This window comes from Lycium ferocissimum, chromosome 2 (genome assembly GCF_029784015.1).
Source record: "Lycium ferocissimum isolate CSIRO_LF1 chromosome 2, AGI_CSIRO_Lferr_CH_V1, whole genome shotgun sequence".
Classification (NCBI taxonomy): domain Eukaryota; kingdom Viridiplantae; phylum Streptophyta; class Magnoliopsida; order Solanales; family Solanaceae; genus Lycium; species Lycium ferocissimum.
In genome coordinates, this window is record NC_081343.1 from 35437805 (window position 1) to 35454241 (window position 16437).

Below are 16437 nucleotides of genomic sequence, written 5' to 3' on the forward strand. Positions count from 1 at the left end.
TTATAATATACGGAAAAGGGCCAAATATACCTCTGTACTAATAGAAAAGGATTAGATATACCCTTCGTTATATTTTTGGGGCTAAATATAACCCTATCGTTATACTTTGGGGCTAAATATACCCTTACTGTTATATTTTTGCACATATATACCCTTTATTTTAACGTAGGGACACGTGTCATCATCCTATTGGCCTAGTTGAAATTATACACCAATTAATTAAAATTTAACCCATAACCCAGTATCCAATTAAGACTCATACCCATACCCATAAAAATTCGGGTCAAGCTTAAAAAAACTTCTTCTCTCAAGCTTTATTTTCCTTCTCCAAAATTCGGGTCAAGCTTTATCCTTGCTCCAAAATTTTCCTTCTCTCAGTGTTCAGATTGAATTGAAGCTTGTCACATGTGTGCCTCAATAATGGGGAGAGTGTTATAAATACACCGTATTGCGGATGTCCATTAAATACACAATATTCTAGATAAGTTTACAATCAAGCAAATAGCTTGCCAGCAACTTGCAAGCAAGCAGACAACTTGCAAGTAGCTCAAACAGTGGCACCTTCAAAGAAATAAAAAGTCTCGCAAAGAACTTCACGATAATGTCTTTGTCATTTAATCCAATAGCATTCCGTTATATAGGAACAAATTTGATAAATACTGAAAACTCTCGAATAGAGTATTTGAACGAAAAGGGACTCTTGGACATAAAAAAGTTTTAAAAAAGTTTTTAAACAAAGTTTCCAATTCCTTTTTGAGGAGTAGGAAAAGAAAAGATACAACACATGCCTAAAATGAAATTTCTATACTGATTCAACTAAAGAAAACAAAGGCCTAATAAAAATTTTGTTTCTGTTATGAAATAATAATAAAAGTACATGACAACAAGAAATATAACAAAGAAGCTGGGGGGAGAGAGAGATTTTATTTCTCTTTCAATTAACGTGTCCTAATGAACTGAATTGACTTCCTATTTATAGAAGAAATGAAGTTTGTTGAGACTTTTCGGGGAAGGCTGTGAGAGGCTTTTCGAAACTAACGCCGGCAACTCAAGCTTTTTGCAAGGCTGTGCGCTTGATTGCAAGCCTGAGGAAGCTGTTGGAAAGCTACCTGCTTGAGCCACTTGCAAGTTATCTGCTTGACCTACTTGCAAGCTGCCTGTTTGATTGTAAACTTATCCAGTTGACTGTGTATTTGAATGGACATCCATAATACCATGTATTTATAACACTCCCCCTTGGATGTTCATTAATAATTTTTTTGCCTCGCTAATACCTTACTAGGAAAAAGCTAGTAGGAAAAATTCTAGTGAAGGAAAAAGAGTACACGTATCTAGTTATACGGATTGCTAGCTGCATCATTAAAAACCTTACCAGGAAAAATCCAAATAGGACAAACCTTAGTTAAGGGAAAAAGTGTAACGATCCGCTAGGTCGTTATGGGGGCTTTGACCATTTTAGCCTTGCTAGTACCTTCCCGAGAATAGAAATGAGATTAATGAAAACTCAAAAAGTTAGAAAACTAAAAAATGAAACTTGTGTTGGTGGTGTTGTGCATTGTCTGAAACTTGTCTTCATTCCCGTTGGGTGGTGACTTAGTAAACTTGACCTCCGTTGGGAATTCCGAGGCCACGGGTGAGTCTATAGCGTGTTTTTATGTATATGTGCATGTTTGGTTTGTGTCTGTAGGGCCTCGGATTGGTGTTGGGATTGTTGGGTGAAAACTGGTGGAAAAACTAGAGCTACTGGTCAATATCGACCACTGCAGCGGCGGGAGTACCGCTGTAGTAAGTCCGCCGTAGCGGGGAGGTGGTCGCCGTCACGGGAGAGGGGAAAATTTAATGAGGTCTTCTATAGCGGGATCGTCGTAGAGAAAAGTTGACTGCTGCGACAGTCGACGGAGGCAGAAACTGTATTTTATATTCCATATTTCGAACCCATTCCCCACATAACACCAAAACAGTTCCCAAGAACATGAAGTGGAGAATTTTTAAGGCCAGGGCATTAATCCTCATTGCAGGTAAATTCTAATCTCTACGTAGTGCATTCCCCATTCTTCCTCAAGTTCTATGATTATCTTAAGGTCCTCTAATGGTGAATGAAATATTGGAACCCTAGAAATAGTAAACCCTTAGATAATGAATGGGTTGTTGATTTTATTATTGTTTATTCATCTAGGAGTATAGAGTATCATTCCTAGGATGAGAATTGATCACTTATGGAGGGAATTGCATATTGAGACTTAGGGTTCTAATAAAAATGGGAACTTTAGCCTAAAAACTACTTGAAAGGGGATGAACTGATTAGAAAACCCATCGAAAAGGGATGGTTGGGCTCTCTTTTCCCGAATGGTTGGGCTTTTTTTTTTTTGTAGTAGATGATTCCTTACTCACTTAGCGTTGTGATTTCTAGACTTTGAACGTTCTGAAGTTTTGCGAAAGGGTAAAGCTACTGCAGAATAATTGCATTGTTCCAGTTCGGCTTTGAGGGAGGTTGCGGTTTACTTGAGTTAGAGTTTGATTAGTTGATTGCATGTGTAGTAAAGTTGAGAGGAGAAAGCATGATTTGGTTGGTATGAATTCTGATTATGTAGGCTTGTTTCCATTTCTTCATACACCGAAACTTGAGATGAAATTGTTGTGTTTTGAGAAGGAAGGAGTCAATATATACTCTTCTTGTTGATTGAGATGGTCGCATATTCATGTTGTGTTAAGTGAATTTATCTAATTCTTGTTATGACTTGTGGCATGGTGTCTTGTATTCATTGACATTGATATTATTGACTGATCATGTTTCATAATGACTGTTGGACCGGAAATACGTTGAAATTTAGATTGTGATCAGATATAGGGATATATATATATATATATATATATATATATATATATATATATATATATATATATATATAAGGCACATTTGATAAGGGGTGAGGATGTGCCCTAGTTATGGGCTCGTGATCCGAGGTCAGTTCCAGAGCAAGTGGTACATGGACACCATAGGTCCCCTGGAGGTCATGACTATTTGGGGAAAACAATACCATTTAGCATGTGTTTACATGATTGAGATACTTTCATTATTATATTGCATTGCATTAGATTTATCTTATTCCTACATTGGCTGATTTCTGTTGATGACATTATTTGGTTAGGTGATGATGTGCCTGTCTTATTGATTTTATGAACGCATGCATGATACTAATCTTAGTCGGCCTATGATATCTACCGGTACATAGTGTTTGTACTAATAGCACCTCGGTGGAGTTTTTATTTGAGTGCAGATTGTGTTCCACAGACATCTTCCAGATCCATCTCTAGTGTGAGGGAAGTTCCCGATTAGTTCCAAGGGTGAGCTCCTATCCATGCCATGCCGCATGAAGATCTCTCTTTGTTGATGTCTATTTTCATTCTAGACATTGTTTACGCTTATAGACAGTTATCTACTCTTTAGACAGTTATGTTTTAGAGTCCTTGTACGATGACTTTCGATACTCTTTGGGGTTGTAATAGTTATTCCACACTTTTATTTATTGATGGCATAGCTAGACAGTTTTACGATTTAATTCTAGCTATCGATTTGTAATTGTTTAAATGGTTTGATAATTGGGTAAGGGGATAGTTCGCCCACTAGGGGATTTGTGTGGGTGCCACTCACGGCTACTTGGGTCGTGACAAAAAGAGTACAACGGTATTTTGCTCCCCCAGATTAAAACATCACATAATTCTTGAAGATGATGTACTCCGATCTTGTTTACCAACTTGTCATATCTTGAGGTTAGCAGAGCATTTGTGATCAGATCTCTCAAATGATTATTTGACGAACTGGTTAATGATCTGCGTCTTCATTCCTTAGGTAGAGTTACATCATCTCTATATAATATTGTTGCAATCACGCCAAGTACATTCTTGACTTGATTCATAAACTGCTGTTATTCTTCTATGATTTGACTGTCATGTAAAATAGCATGGCAAGGCAGTAATCCTTCATGCAAATAGATAACATATCTGGATCAAACTCTTATGTTGATCAGATGAATGCCCTGTATATCCAAAACACTTGACAACATTTGTTAGGATAAACACATTCATGTCAGGACTTTCATTGGCAATATGCAATTGATCTAATTATTTCAATATCTCTATGAAGGAGAGAAATTATATCATGCTCATAGTTATAATAAGATAAATAAATGCATCAATTGCACAAATATATGCTAGGTCAGGACCAATATAATTTTCTCATTTCAACTTCTTTTAGTAGATAATCTACTTCTTTTGAAAACTCATCGAGCTCCAAAAATATTCAAGTCATCAACTTGCACAATAATATGAAAGGTTCTGATTATCATAAAGAGACAAGGTAAATATTGTCATTTGTGCATCCTTCGTCAATGAATATTCACTAAGGTGTTTAAAACACATTCACCTTACTTGATTTAATCCATATAAGGATTATGAATAAGTTCCCCAAGAACTTGTATATGCTTCGGGCATTTTGAATCATTCAGAAATTTTTGAATTTTATCAAGTAAGACATATAGACTGTGACAACATCCATTTAGTAGTTAAATGGCATGACATCTTCTGATGTTTGGATTGCAGGTCCAATAAGCTTTACGCTTACCAAAATGTATCATATCACTTAGTAATTATTTCAATGTTAGCATGCTTTAAGAGACGTAGAACTCAGATCATCACAATGTTATATCAAAGATATCGTCGACGAGATATCATTTTGTATCGGTTCGCAGTTTGACATAACTTACTGAGATCTCATCCTTCATTATTTTCAGGTACCAGAACCTCCCATAAGGTTTCATGAAGTGTTATGTCATAGGCTCTTCAAGGCACATTGCCTCCTTATTATGATCATTTACTCCTCTCCTTTTTCAAAGATTATTGCATTTGGAACTGATTGGTCTACCATGCTCCCTGCATGCTGTAGACGTTGTCTCTGGGACATTAGGAGCATTTTACAGATGAAATATGAAATAGTTGGGTCAACAATTATCTGAGGATCATACTGATGATAATTCACAATATATTTCTTAGCTGCATATTCTCTCCCCTTTATGTTAGAAAAACTAACACATATCCCCATTTTCTTTGGGAAATCCATATGTGTGCATCATGGTATATCCATTAATCATATACCACACATCAAAAGCTATAAGATGGAAATATCTAGTTCCTGACCACAACCAATTATAAGGCGATAATTTATCATAATTTATTAGTCTGAAGCATACAAGTGTCGATGTATGCAATGTATCATATCTCAGACCAAAATCTGAAGGTCTGTTCTTATAAGCAATGGTTTAGCTATATTATGGAGGCATCTAATGTCAAACCAACTTAGATATAAACCATCTTTATCAAGATGAATTGTCTTGATTACATATTCTGGAAATTGTGCTTCCAACTCAATTATTTTGAGCAAGCAACTTTGTAAATGTCAAAATGCCAGTTGACAATAAACTTACACGTGACCGTCTCATAGATGCATCTATTTAAGACATCACATTGCATGTGAAGGGGCCCACATTCATCTTTTATATTTTCCAAAATTTCAGGGATTCAGTCCCAACATTAGCTGGTGATCATCTTATCATGAGAACAAGCTACACAAACAAATTCTTGAAGAATCTTCTAGTTCTTCAATATATTTCGAATACTCAATTAGCACATCAGATTTAAATAAGGACAACCAAAATAGTCTTGTCAACTGATAAAATTATCTGTACCCGTAAACTTCAAGTTTACCATGACGAGTGCTATTTATTTTAGTAAACTTTTGGTTTGCTATTGCATGAGATTTTATGTAATAAACTTTTGATTTATTGTGACATGTGATCCCATCATGCTCGGGTAATGTATCACATACGTATTTCTTACCCGGTAACTTGGCGATATTCAATCTTCCTATCACTTGTAGTTTCAATATGATAACCATTTTCTCGCTAGTAAACTTCAGGTTTACTACAATTTATTTTCCGATCGTAACAATTAGGATATAAAATAAATGGTGCTATCATATATAACGTCTTCGAGAGAACTTCAATTTCAGATATCTACTACCCCAGGAATAGATTTCAAGAGTTTTACTACTTTGGGAGTAGAATTCAGAGTCTTACTACTTCGAGAGTAAGTTGTAGCGTTTTACTACTTCTGGAGTAAACTGCAGAGTATTTACTACTTCAGGAGTAAATTTCACAATCTTACTACTTCAGGAGCAAAGCATAGACTATTCAGAATATTTCTTTTCAAATATTCTTCCTCTTCTGGAGATGGGTTGTATTATCTTCACAACGAAGCACACATCAGTATTGATAAGCTTTATTATTATCACATTCACTTCAAGGAATGGATCCATATTGATAGCTTTTATCAAAAGTTCTCATTCTTCAGGAATGGAACACAATCATCTGAACGTGCCTTAAGCATATCAAATCGTGATAGCTTAGAACCTCTTTTATTGCTACTTCAGGAGAAAATCGAGGCATACATATGATGTAGAGAATTTTCCTCTAACACATCATCAGTTGTAATCACAACAAGCCTATGTAAATATTACTACTTCAGGTAATTATTGGCATATTAGCCACAACAAGGCATAGGAAATATTGTCACTTCTGGTGACCACATATTTCTTGCAAACTCTCATTTAAGGGATATGAAATTAACATCATAATCCCTCATAACAATATTGTTCTTTAGGAACAACTTTGAGGCATAAATAGTCCAGAACCAATTAGTTCCCTCAGATCCAATCAAAACGTGCTTGTGGAAGAATGACCATCTTCAAGTGGTCATGCCTATCTTTCAAGTTATTCCACAAAGATAAAGGATCTTTAACAGTGAGATATTCCAATTTCAAACCCTCATCAAGGGGCGGAAGAATATCATTGCTTTGGCACAGTCTTAATTTGATGCCTGATTTTTATCTTTAATGGTGTCTGCCAGACCCATCGCATCAGATAAATTTTACCATCAAGACCCAAGACGAGCTTTTGCCTGATATACATGTATTTAAATGATACAATGTAAATGAATTAATAAAGAAAGGTAATACCCGATTCAATTGTCCAAAAGGAATTGATTGGGCTATTAATCCATAGCACCACAAAAGCATACGGATAGTGCAAATCCAAACCTTCTCCCTTCTCCAATAAGGCATACAATAGGTGGCTCCTTCGAGTTCCAAAAGATGAGAGTTATTAAAACGGATACCACAAATACGATTTTAACACAGTGAAAGATTATCAAATGACCAAGAATTGCAATTGCAATAGAAATCAAACTCAAAATGGCAGAGTCTCGTGCTGATAACGTGTTATGAAATAATAATAAAAGTACGCGACAACAAGAAATATAGCCAAAGAAGTTGGGGTGGGGGGGGGGGGAGAGAGAGAGAGAGAGAGAGAGAGAGAGATTTTATTGCTCTTTCAATTGATGTATCCAAATGAACTGAATTGACTTACTATTTATAGAAGAAATGAAGCTGCTGCGAGGCTTTTCAGAAGCTACTGGCAAGCTGCCTGCTTGATTGTAAGCTTATTCAGTTGATTGTGTATTTGAATGAACATCCATAATACGATGTATTTATAACAGTTTCAATATTTTCATATTTATTGACTTGTAATTTAGGATTTTCTAGAAGTAACATAACTTTTGCACACTAATTTTTTTTCCTAGCAAAGTTATGTAGCAATTCAGAAAATGATAAAAATAATTCCTTATCCTGGGTAGTAGGTTCAAAATAATTTTTTAAGTATTATTCGAGTAGTTTTGGTCCTTTAAGTTTGCTAAAATGAGCTCTTTTGATCCTTTATGTTTTATGTGAGCACTTTTGACCTGTCAGATGTTATCAAACTGGTTGCTAAATCTAACCAAAACTATTAGTCTTTTTTTTTTTTTAAATATAAAAACAAAAATTTCACAAAATCACCAAAAGCGCATTTTATATATATATATATATATATATATATATATATATATATATATATATATATATATAACTAAACAAGACACAAAAAAGTAGATAAAAAATAACAAAAATTACCCCAAAAAAAGTTGCACCAATGTGGGGAGGAGCGAAACACCATCGATCTGGACGTACGCTTAGACATTGGCGAGTTTATGTTTTGAGCGTAAGCCTAGAAAATCTCTCCTAATAATTAAAATAAAAATTGCTAAATAAGTCCTTAATTTAATACCATAAACCACAAAAATCAGCTTGTTATTAAATTCTAAGAAGTTAAAAGAACTTAAAGATATTTATTTTTAGTCCTTTTGTTCTTTTTCTTCGTATTTCACTGGATAAAGGGAAAAAACGACCGATGTGCAAACTAAACGCTGCATCCTTCATCTCTTGCTCTGGTTTGATACTTTTGATTGCATGTTCCTTCTTGGATTTTCTTTATTTTCAAGTTAATTTACAAAAAACTATTCATTTTTTTTAAAAGTCTGATTAGTTTTTTAGATGGTGCAGTTATGACTAGCTTTTAGTCAATTGATTCTGATTAACGTTGTAAGACAAAACAATTTTATATACATTTTCACTTATTTTATATTTTCTCAAAATTTTCATATTTTCTAGCTAATTTTATCTTTTTTATTATAAAATATTAAAAAGATCCACGGGGTTTACACCCAATGCTTTGAGGCTTACACATCGCCCCGTATTAGATAAAACGACTCGTCTTGCACCTCATGCCTTTTACAACACTGTTCTTTATTAGACTTATGAAAAAATCTATTCAGCATCAGTACAAAATACTTAAATCGAAAAGGAAGAGATGAAAAAAGAAACTAATACTTCCTCCGTCTCAAAAAGATCCTCTTACTTTTCTTATTAATTTATCTAAAAAAGATTAACACATTTATATATTTAGAAACAATTTAACTTTATGACATAATTTATAACCACACGAATATCGAAGACTTATTTTGGACCATACATTTCAAAAGTCTTTCTTTATTTTTTAAACTCCGTATCAAATTAAACTAAGATAATTTTTTTGAAACGGAGTTGTAACAATTAAATTCAAACGTCAACATTAGTGTTCGAATCCTTTTCCATTTATTGTCAACTTCCTAATATCACGTGTACTCATCCAAATTAGAGAGTTTTGTACTCTAACGCAGTTAGATCACATTTCAGCGTCACCTTTCATCCATTTATTACGCTTCTGCAAAATCCAATTCTTTACCAAAATTATCGGACACCATCAATCTCACATTCCACCACTCCTTCTTTCTCAATTATAATTGTATTATATATACCTACAAATCAAACAGAGGAAAAGTAAACAAAAGGAAAAGAATACAATTTAAAAAACCCCACTATCAACCTTGTTGTTATTATTATAAATTATAAACAAATTTTTATCGACTCCTATCCTACTATTATTATGTCATGGCCTTGAAGCCTGGCAAGTTTTTCAGGAGATACTCATTAGATGGTATGCACAATATCTTACCTTCTTTCTTCAATTTCTTTCATTGAGTATTATCAAGATTTGTTTTTCTTCTTCTTTTGTTGTAGCATTCAAAACCAGGAAAGTGAATTCTGTAAGAAGTGAGAAAGCAGTTATGGGTAAGCCAGTAAAGTTTGAAGGTATAAGTGAGGAATTGCAGAAGATAATAGATGCTGATATGGACAAAGTGGAAGCCAGGCGTTGTGCTAGGGATGCTTTTAAGGATATTCAGTTGTCAATTGATCATTGTCTGTTTAAGGTATTGTAACTGCTGCTTGTTGAATGACACTATTTTTATAATTTAAGTAAATTGGAAAATGTTATTGATGGTTATAATAGAAGAAGAAAGATTCTAAGTCAGCTTCAAAGATTGGATTTTGATTGCATCTGACTGATTAGGACTGGATAGAAGAGAATTCATATTGTTATCCAGCTAGTTTTGGGATTGAGGTATAGTTACTTATCAAGAAAAACTTTTGTGATTGAGGCATAGTTCCTTGTCATGGAATTGAGGTATAGTTGATTGATTGATTAATTGAATGAACAGACTGTCTTATGTTGATGTAAGTAAAAAGTGTCCCTCTCTTAGGACTAAGAGATTGATTATTGTGCTTGAGGTCAAATTCAGAGGGATTGAACTAATACTCTGGAACCTAAAATCTTGCTCTATAGTCTGTAATCCTATTTAAACTTTTAACCCTTTTCTTGATAGGATTGTATTACTAGCTTGGTGGATTGTAGATAGTGCTTTCACAGGGCTAATAATAGTTTCTAATGCCCCTTTACACTTCCATATTATGCCGGGATTATATGAAGCATCGACAAATAGATCATCTCAAAGAGAAGGGATTTAAGTTGTTCACTGTTTATTGAATCCCTCCCAAGGTAGGGGTAAGGTTTGCATACGCTCTACCCTCCCCAGACCCCACTTTGTGGGATTTCACCGGGTATGTTCATTGAATGCATAAGTTCACGATTGACCTTTAGCAGTTCAAGGGTATAACAAGACTGACCATTTCCCATTTCTGTCATTAGTCGGTTGAAACAGCAGTAATTCATTTTGCTGATAATAAGAAACAGCAGTTACATTTTTTGCTAATCTAAGGCCAGAAAAACTAAAGCTTTACTAACTCAAAAACACAATTATAAATTAGCTCAACCCAGTTTAGTATCAAAAGGAAATCCAGTGGTTTCTGTTCTCTTTCCTCTTTCAATTCTTAAAATAAAGGACACTTGTTGTTGATGTATTTGAGGATTGGTATCATTTATCTGACCTTGTTTCATATGTGCAATCTAGTTATGATAGTTGAGACTTATATAAACACCTTTTCTTTGGCTTTCTCATTTTTACGTGTCCGCGGATAGTGCCATGAGGAACTGATCCTTTTAGAAGTGGCATGTTTCTTACTTGTTTTTATTGATTTAATGATTGTTTATTTGCTTTCACGCAGATGCCACATGCTGGATTGAAGATGAAGGAGGTAAACTTTTTCTTACATCCTCATTTTCTAGTCTTGTTGAAAACGTTCTGATAGCTTATTCTTGAAGCATCATGTTTCTTAGTTAAAACAAAAAGATCTCTTGTGTAATTACTTCTCTGTGTATTTTCTAGCTCAGAAAGATTACGAATTTACCTTGTTTTCATCTTTTCTCTTTGAGTTTCAGATGGAGTTACTTCCGTGTACTTTGTAGCGCAGCAAGATTTTCTTTGTCAGTAACGATATCTTTAACTCCTATAACTTATCTTAAAAATTGGACCTTCTCATGAAAGAATATTATAAAATTCAGAAAAATAGAAATGTTGCTGGATAGTTTTTATGACTGCAAAGCCTCAATCAATCATCCGACCATCTTCATTTGATTGTCTTATATTTAGTCCTAATTAGAATACGAGAAAATCAGTTAATCTTTTTTCTCTAATGGCCAAGAGGGGTTTATGTTTTCTAAGATTTTGGAGGACCATGCCGAGGAATATTAATTTCAGGACATTACATGAAACTTTGTTTAAATTTTTTTTACTAATTTAAGAAAGGTCAGTTACTTTAAATATAGTTATTCTCTCATGTAAGTGAATATGTAGCGCTCTATAAATTTTAATGGGCTCTGTAAAGGTCTGTTGTAGTTAAAGAGTTCTACTTTTTTTGAAACAAATGGAATGAAGGTGGTAGTTATCTAAATTTCTTCAAAATGGAATGAAGGGGGTAGTTTGAGAAAGATGACTTAATTCACCGTGAATTATGCACTATGACTGGATATTGTCTTCGTTTCCCTAGGTATAACTTGTACCAAGCAACATGAGAAGAGTCTCCTCTAAAAGTATATGGTTCATTTATAGCAACCTATATTAGCATTTTGCTATGATATTCATGATTTGTTATGTGATTTACATTACATAGTTCTTTGAAATTTGGTGACACAGTCATATGAGGTTAATTCTCGAGGACTGGAAATCTTCTCCAAAAGTTGGCTTCCAGAGACAAGTACCCCCAAAGCCATGGTATACTTTTGTCATGGTTATGGTGATACATGCACATTTTTTGTTGAAGGTTTGTGGTTGACAAACACGCGTTAAGTCTCAGACTAGTATTTCTTTTAAAATTGTTCCTGAAACTTGTCTTCCTTTTTAGGCATTGCAAGAAAATTAGCATCTTCTGGTTATGGAGTATTTGCCATGGATTATCCTGGATTTGGTCTTTCAGAGGGTCTTCATGGCTATATACCAAGTTTTGACAAGTTAGTTGATGATGTCATTGAGCATTACTCGAAAGTGAAAGGTAGAACTTGCCTCAGTGACCTTATTTATCATGTCTTTCATTTATTTGATAGGTTCGAGAGACTGGTAAAATGTGGAAACTGGAATTTACTTAAAGAAATGATATAACTAAAGAGTAACAAAATCTGATGAATGCAAGAGCTAGGCTTTTAAGGCATGAGGAAACAAAAGACAAGATTTCAATCAAGCAATCCACGAGCTTAAAGTTTCTTGCTAATGGATTAAATCTTCATTTGTTCGATTTAACTTCTGGAACTTACCTTCTAGGAAAAAGACATTGTGTTCAGCTTGTTATGATCATAAATGAATTGTCCATCCTATCAATTTGTAATGTTACTTAGAGTAGGTAAATCTTACACTGTGTGACTCATTTAGGATTGAAGTTTAAATGTCCCTCTTTTTATTTTCAAGCAGATAGCTCACTGAGATGTTTTGCATCAGGATTCAGGGCTGATAATAAGCTAGGCAGGAGTGGACCTAGTGCATTAGCTATGGTGTTCTAACTTTGGCTCATACCCTGTATGTGTTAAAAATCCACCAAATTATATAAAGAATAGATTTCGAACCCAGTGAATTTAAGGCCCAATTGGACATGAAATTCTTTTCCTTTTTTTCAAGAAGTATTTTCAAAACATTGTTTGGTTATACATTAGAGAGATTTTTTGGTTAATTTTTGTCTTTTTGAAGATGAGTTTTCAAGTGAAGATATTTTTCCAATAAAACTTCAACTTTTTTTCAAGTGAAATGCATGTGCAAACACAACTTTAACTTCCAAATACTATTTTTCAACTTCAAATTCAAAAACTCTTTTTGTCAAGTTTCAACCAAATCTATATCCAAACACCTACTAAATGGCTATGGTAGAATCCCGAATTTGAACCTATAAAGTTCAAATCCTAGATCCTGTAGGATGTCAGCCTATTGAGTGATTCATGCACTATGATAATCCCACCTTTTCTTCTGTTTCAAATTCAGCAAAACGTACTCAAGGAGAGAACTATTTCAAAATGTCATATTGTGTTTTTTTACCCTTGTAGAATGAAACAAAGGCCGCAAAGTTTTGAAAGTCTATGTAACTGTGCCACAAACTTAAAAGATCATATCCTGTTACTGTTCCAAAGAAAATTTGAACTCAAAGGTTCATTATTTATTCAGTAAGTTGGAGGATAACTTCGGTGCATAGTTCCCTCATCCCTCTTCATTTTTGCCAAGCATTTTTGATGACTAGGGCATTAAATTATGAGCAGCTTAGCACCCATGTGTTCTGCTTCCTTTACAAAATGATATGAGAAGCTCATTTCAGGAAAGTCCTTGTGCCAAATTAGACTTTCTTGCTGTTGTGACTTTGAAGAGGCTCATGAACTCTTCCTTGTTTTGATTGACTTGGTAATGAAAGCAGATCATAAGGATGCTCCTCCCTTCATTATTCAATTCCAGAGCAATTATATCATGAAAAGCGAAAGTCCTGGTACCAACTTTGACTTTCTGGCCTTTGTTATTTTTTAGAGGGTTCATGAACTCTCCATTGTTCTGATTGACTTGGTATTTCGAGCAGCAAGACATTAGACAGGATGCTACTCTTATACCTCCTTCAGTTCCTTTTTATCAAGAATTTTCGCGTGAAAAGGTACTAGGAGAGGCTTTGAAATTTTTGTTATCATGATCTTGGACAGTGAGAAAGAACTTTCTCTGTGAAGATTTTTCCCTTTGTTCTCTGATGCTTCCTTTAGCCTCTTGCAAAGCCAAAGTAAAGCTCCCCTGCTCAAAACCATATATCTGATCGACAGTCTAGCACTCTCCACCCAATCAAACCATGTCTCTGAAGAAGACACTGTTTCCGTTAGATCGTATGATTTACCCCCTTGTCTGAAGTACAACCTGTTCTCCATGGAAGAAAAAAATGCAGACAGAGATAAGAAAGAAAAAGGATGTAAGTAAGATGAACTCCTATGGCAGAAGACCACTGGAGTAGGAGTACTAGACACCTGGAAGGGGTCTGTAGTGTTTAGCCTTGGAAAGAGTGCCTGGGAGCATCTCTAAGCATTTAGCTAAAACCTTGTTGCCGTGAAACTTCAATAGAACTTTCTCCAGGAAAATGACGTCTAATATATATGTTGATATTGTGACTTGCTCTGGGCAAGAGGTATCAAAATCAAGAATGGGAAAATAACTTAATGTTATCTTATTCTTCTGGACACACTACAGAAAAAGCAAATGACAGTTAAATTCTGGTTGCAGAAAATCCAGAGACATGTAACCTACCAAGCTTCCTATTTGGGCAATCAATGGGTGGAGCAGTAGCTCTGAAGGTGCACATGAGGCAACCTGATGCATGGAATGGCGCTGTTCTTGTCGCACCGATGTGCAAAGTGAGTTTCTGGAAATTATTTTCAGTTCTCATTGATACTTATCGTCTCGGATCCATTGTTTTAAGTGATGACTTGTATTGTCGTACAGATTGCAGATGACATGGTTCCACCATGGTTAGTTACACAAATTCTGGTGGGCATAGCAAAATTTCTTCCAAAGCAAAAGCTAGTTCCGCAGCAGGATCTAGCGGAGTTAGCATTCAGAGATGCAAAGAAGAGAGAACAGGTATGTAGTCTTTGTATCAGAGGGCTTTTAGGAATTTCTAGTTAGCTATCTCACTCACCTGAAAAATGTTTTTACATAAGGGCATATTAAAGTGCTTCCAATAGGAATTACTTGATTTATTAAACATAATAATAACACTCACTGGGTTCAACATGTATGTATCTTGCGTGGTTTCATGTTATAATGTACCATGTTCTCTTCTGCATGCAGGCTGCTTATAATGTCATTGCTTACAAGCACAAACCCCGTTTACGAACTGCAGTGGAGTTACTGCATACCACTCAAGATATAGAGAAACAACTAGATAAGGTGACACATGTTTTCAGCTTCTGTTTGTTGTAGTATAGATTATCGCCATTTACTGTTTGTTACTGATTGGACCTTGTGCCTTTGATGCCAGTTAGTCCATAATTGGAAACTTGAAATTCTATTGTCCTCGGTGCATATCATTGGGGGTTGTTACCCTGTTTCTGGTCATTATAACTGGTTTTGACCTTGTAATTCGTTCTAGGTGATACGTCCTCTTCTGCTCGTGTAGTCCAGAAAGAGTTCAAGCTCATAGCTTAACAAATATTGTAGAAAAGAGTATACAATTATGAGTCTCTATCACAAATTATCTTTCTGAAAGAAAAAAAAAAAAAGAAGGTTTTTGGAGAGGCGGGTAGGGCAAAAAGAGCAAGAGAATACTGATGGCAACCTTTGCTTATGCTAGATTTTCAAATATACCTCATTCGTTCCTTGCTCTTTATCCTTGTGATGTTTGTTTAACATGGTGTTTTCCTTCTTTATGGAAGCATTAAGTGTCAGCACTCCAGGGTCATATACCTTTCTCTAACCTTATTCTTTCATAGGCAGGAAATCTAATTAATACTAACAGTTTTACGATTTTGTAGGTCTCTCTGCCGTTGCTAATATTGCATGGAAAGAATGATAGTGTGACTGATCCATCCATCAGCAAAGCACTGTATGAGAAGGCAAGTAGTTCGGACAAGAGACTGATCCTTTATGAGGATGCTTATCATTCTTTACTCGAGGGTGAGCCGGATGAGATGATACTTCGAGTTCTTGGTGACATAATTTCGTGGCTGGATGAGCATACATCCTAGTTCTCCAATTTATTTATTTTTTGTCCTGCCCATTTTTTCATGTTGAGGGTGAAGTCACTTTCACCATGCATAGAGTCAAAAAAAAAAAAAAAGATCTGGTGGCCCCTTCATCACCCCTCTATTCTTTTTTCCCTTTTTCTTTGTAAAGAACCAACATTGAAGATTTGAATGTCTTGTATGAAATAAAAAGCAATGCGTCGCTTGCATTTAGATAGTCTTGAGGTCTTCTGTCAAGAGTATATGTGCATCTGCGGATGATTCTATATAGAGAGCAATCAGTTTACATACTGATTTATAGTCATATTATTTTTAAATTTAGTTTCATGTGTCTTTGCAAGAAGTAGAAGTTTGCCCCATCTGGCTAAACTTTAAGTACTTCATAAAAATCAGTTATTCTTAAATTGCGTAGGTAAAAGTAGCGTTATGTGCACATAATTGTGTGCATCATGCTCAGTTGCTCACCAATGAGCTCGAGTCTTAAATTAAA

At 35.0% G+C, this 16437-nt stretch overlaps 1 protein-coding gene across 1 annotated transcript; it reads left to right on the forward strand.

Moving 5' to 3' along the window:
• Window positions 1-9299: 9299 nt before the first annotated feature.
• Window positions 9300-16164, forward strand: LOC132035685 (caffeoylshikimate esterase-like). The gene is made up of 9 exons (XM_059425893.1): window positions 9300-9461; window positions 9545-9735; window positions 10928-10957; window positions 11896-12022; window positions 12104-12250; window positions 14488-14618; window positions 14707-14844; window positions 15055-15153; window positions 15738-16164. The coding sequence occupies exons 1-9, from the start codon at window positions 9416-9418 to the stop codon at window positions 15948-15950; spliced, it is 1122 nt and encodes a 373-aa protein (XP_059281876.1). The 5' UTR covers window positions 9300-9415; the 3' UTR covers window positions 15951-16164.
• The last annotated feature ends 273 nt before the right edge of the window (window positions 16165-16437 follow it).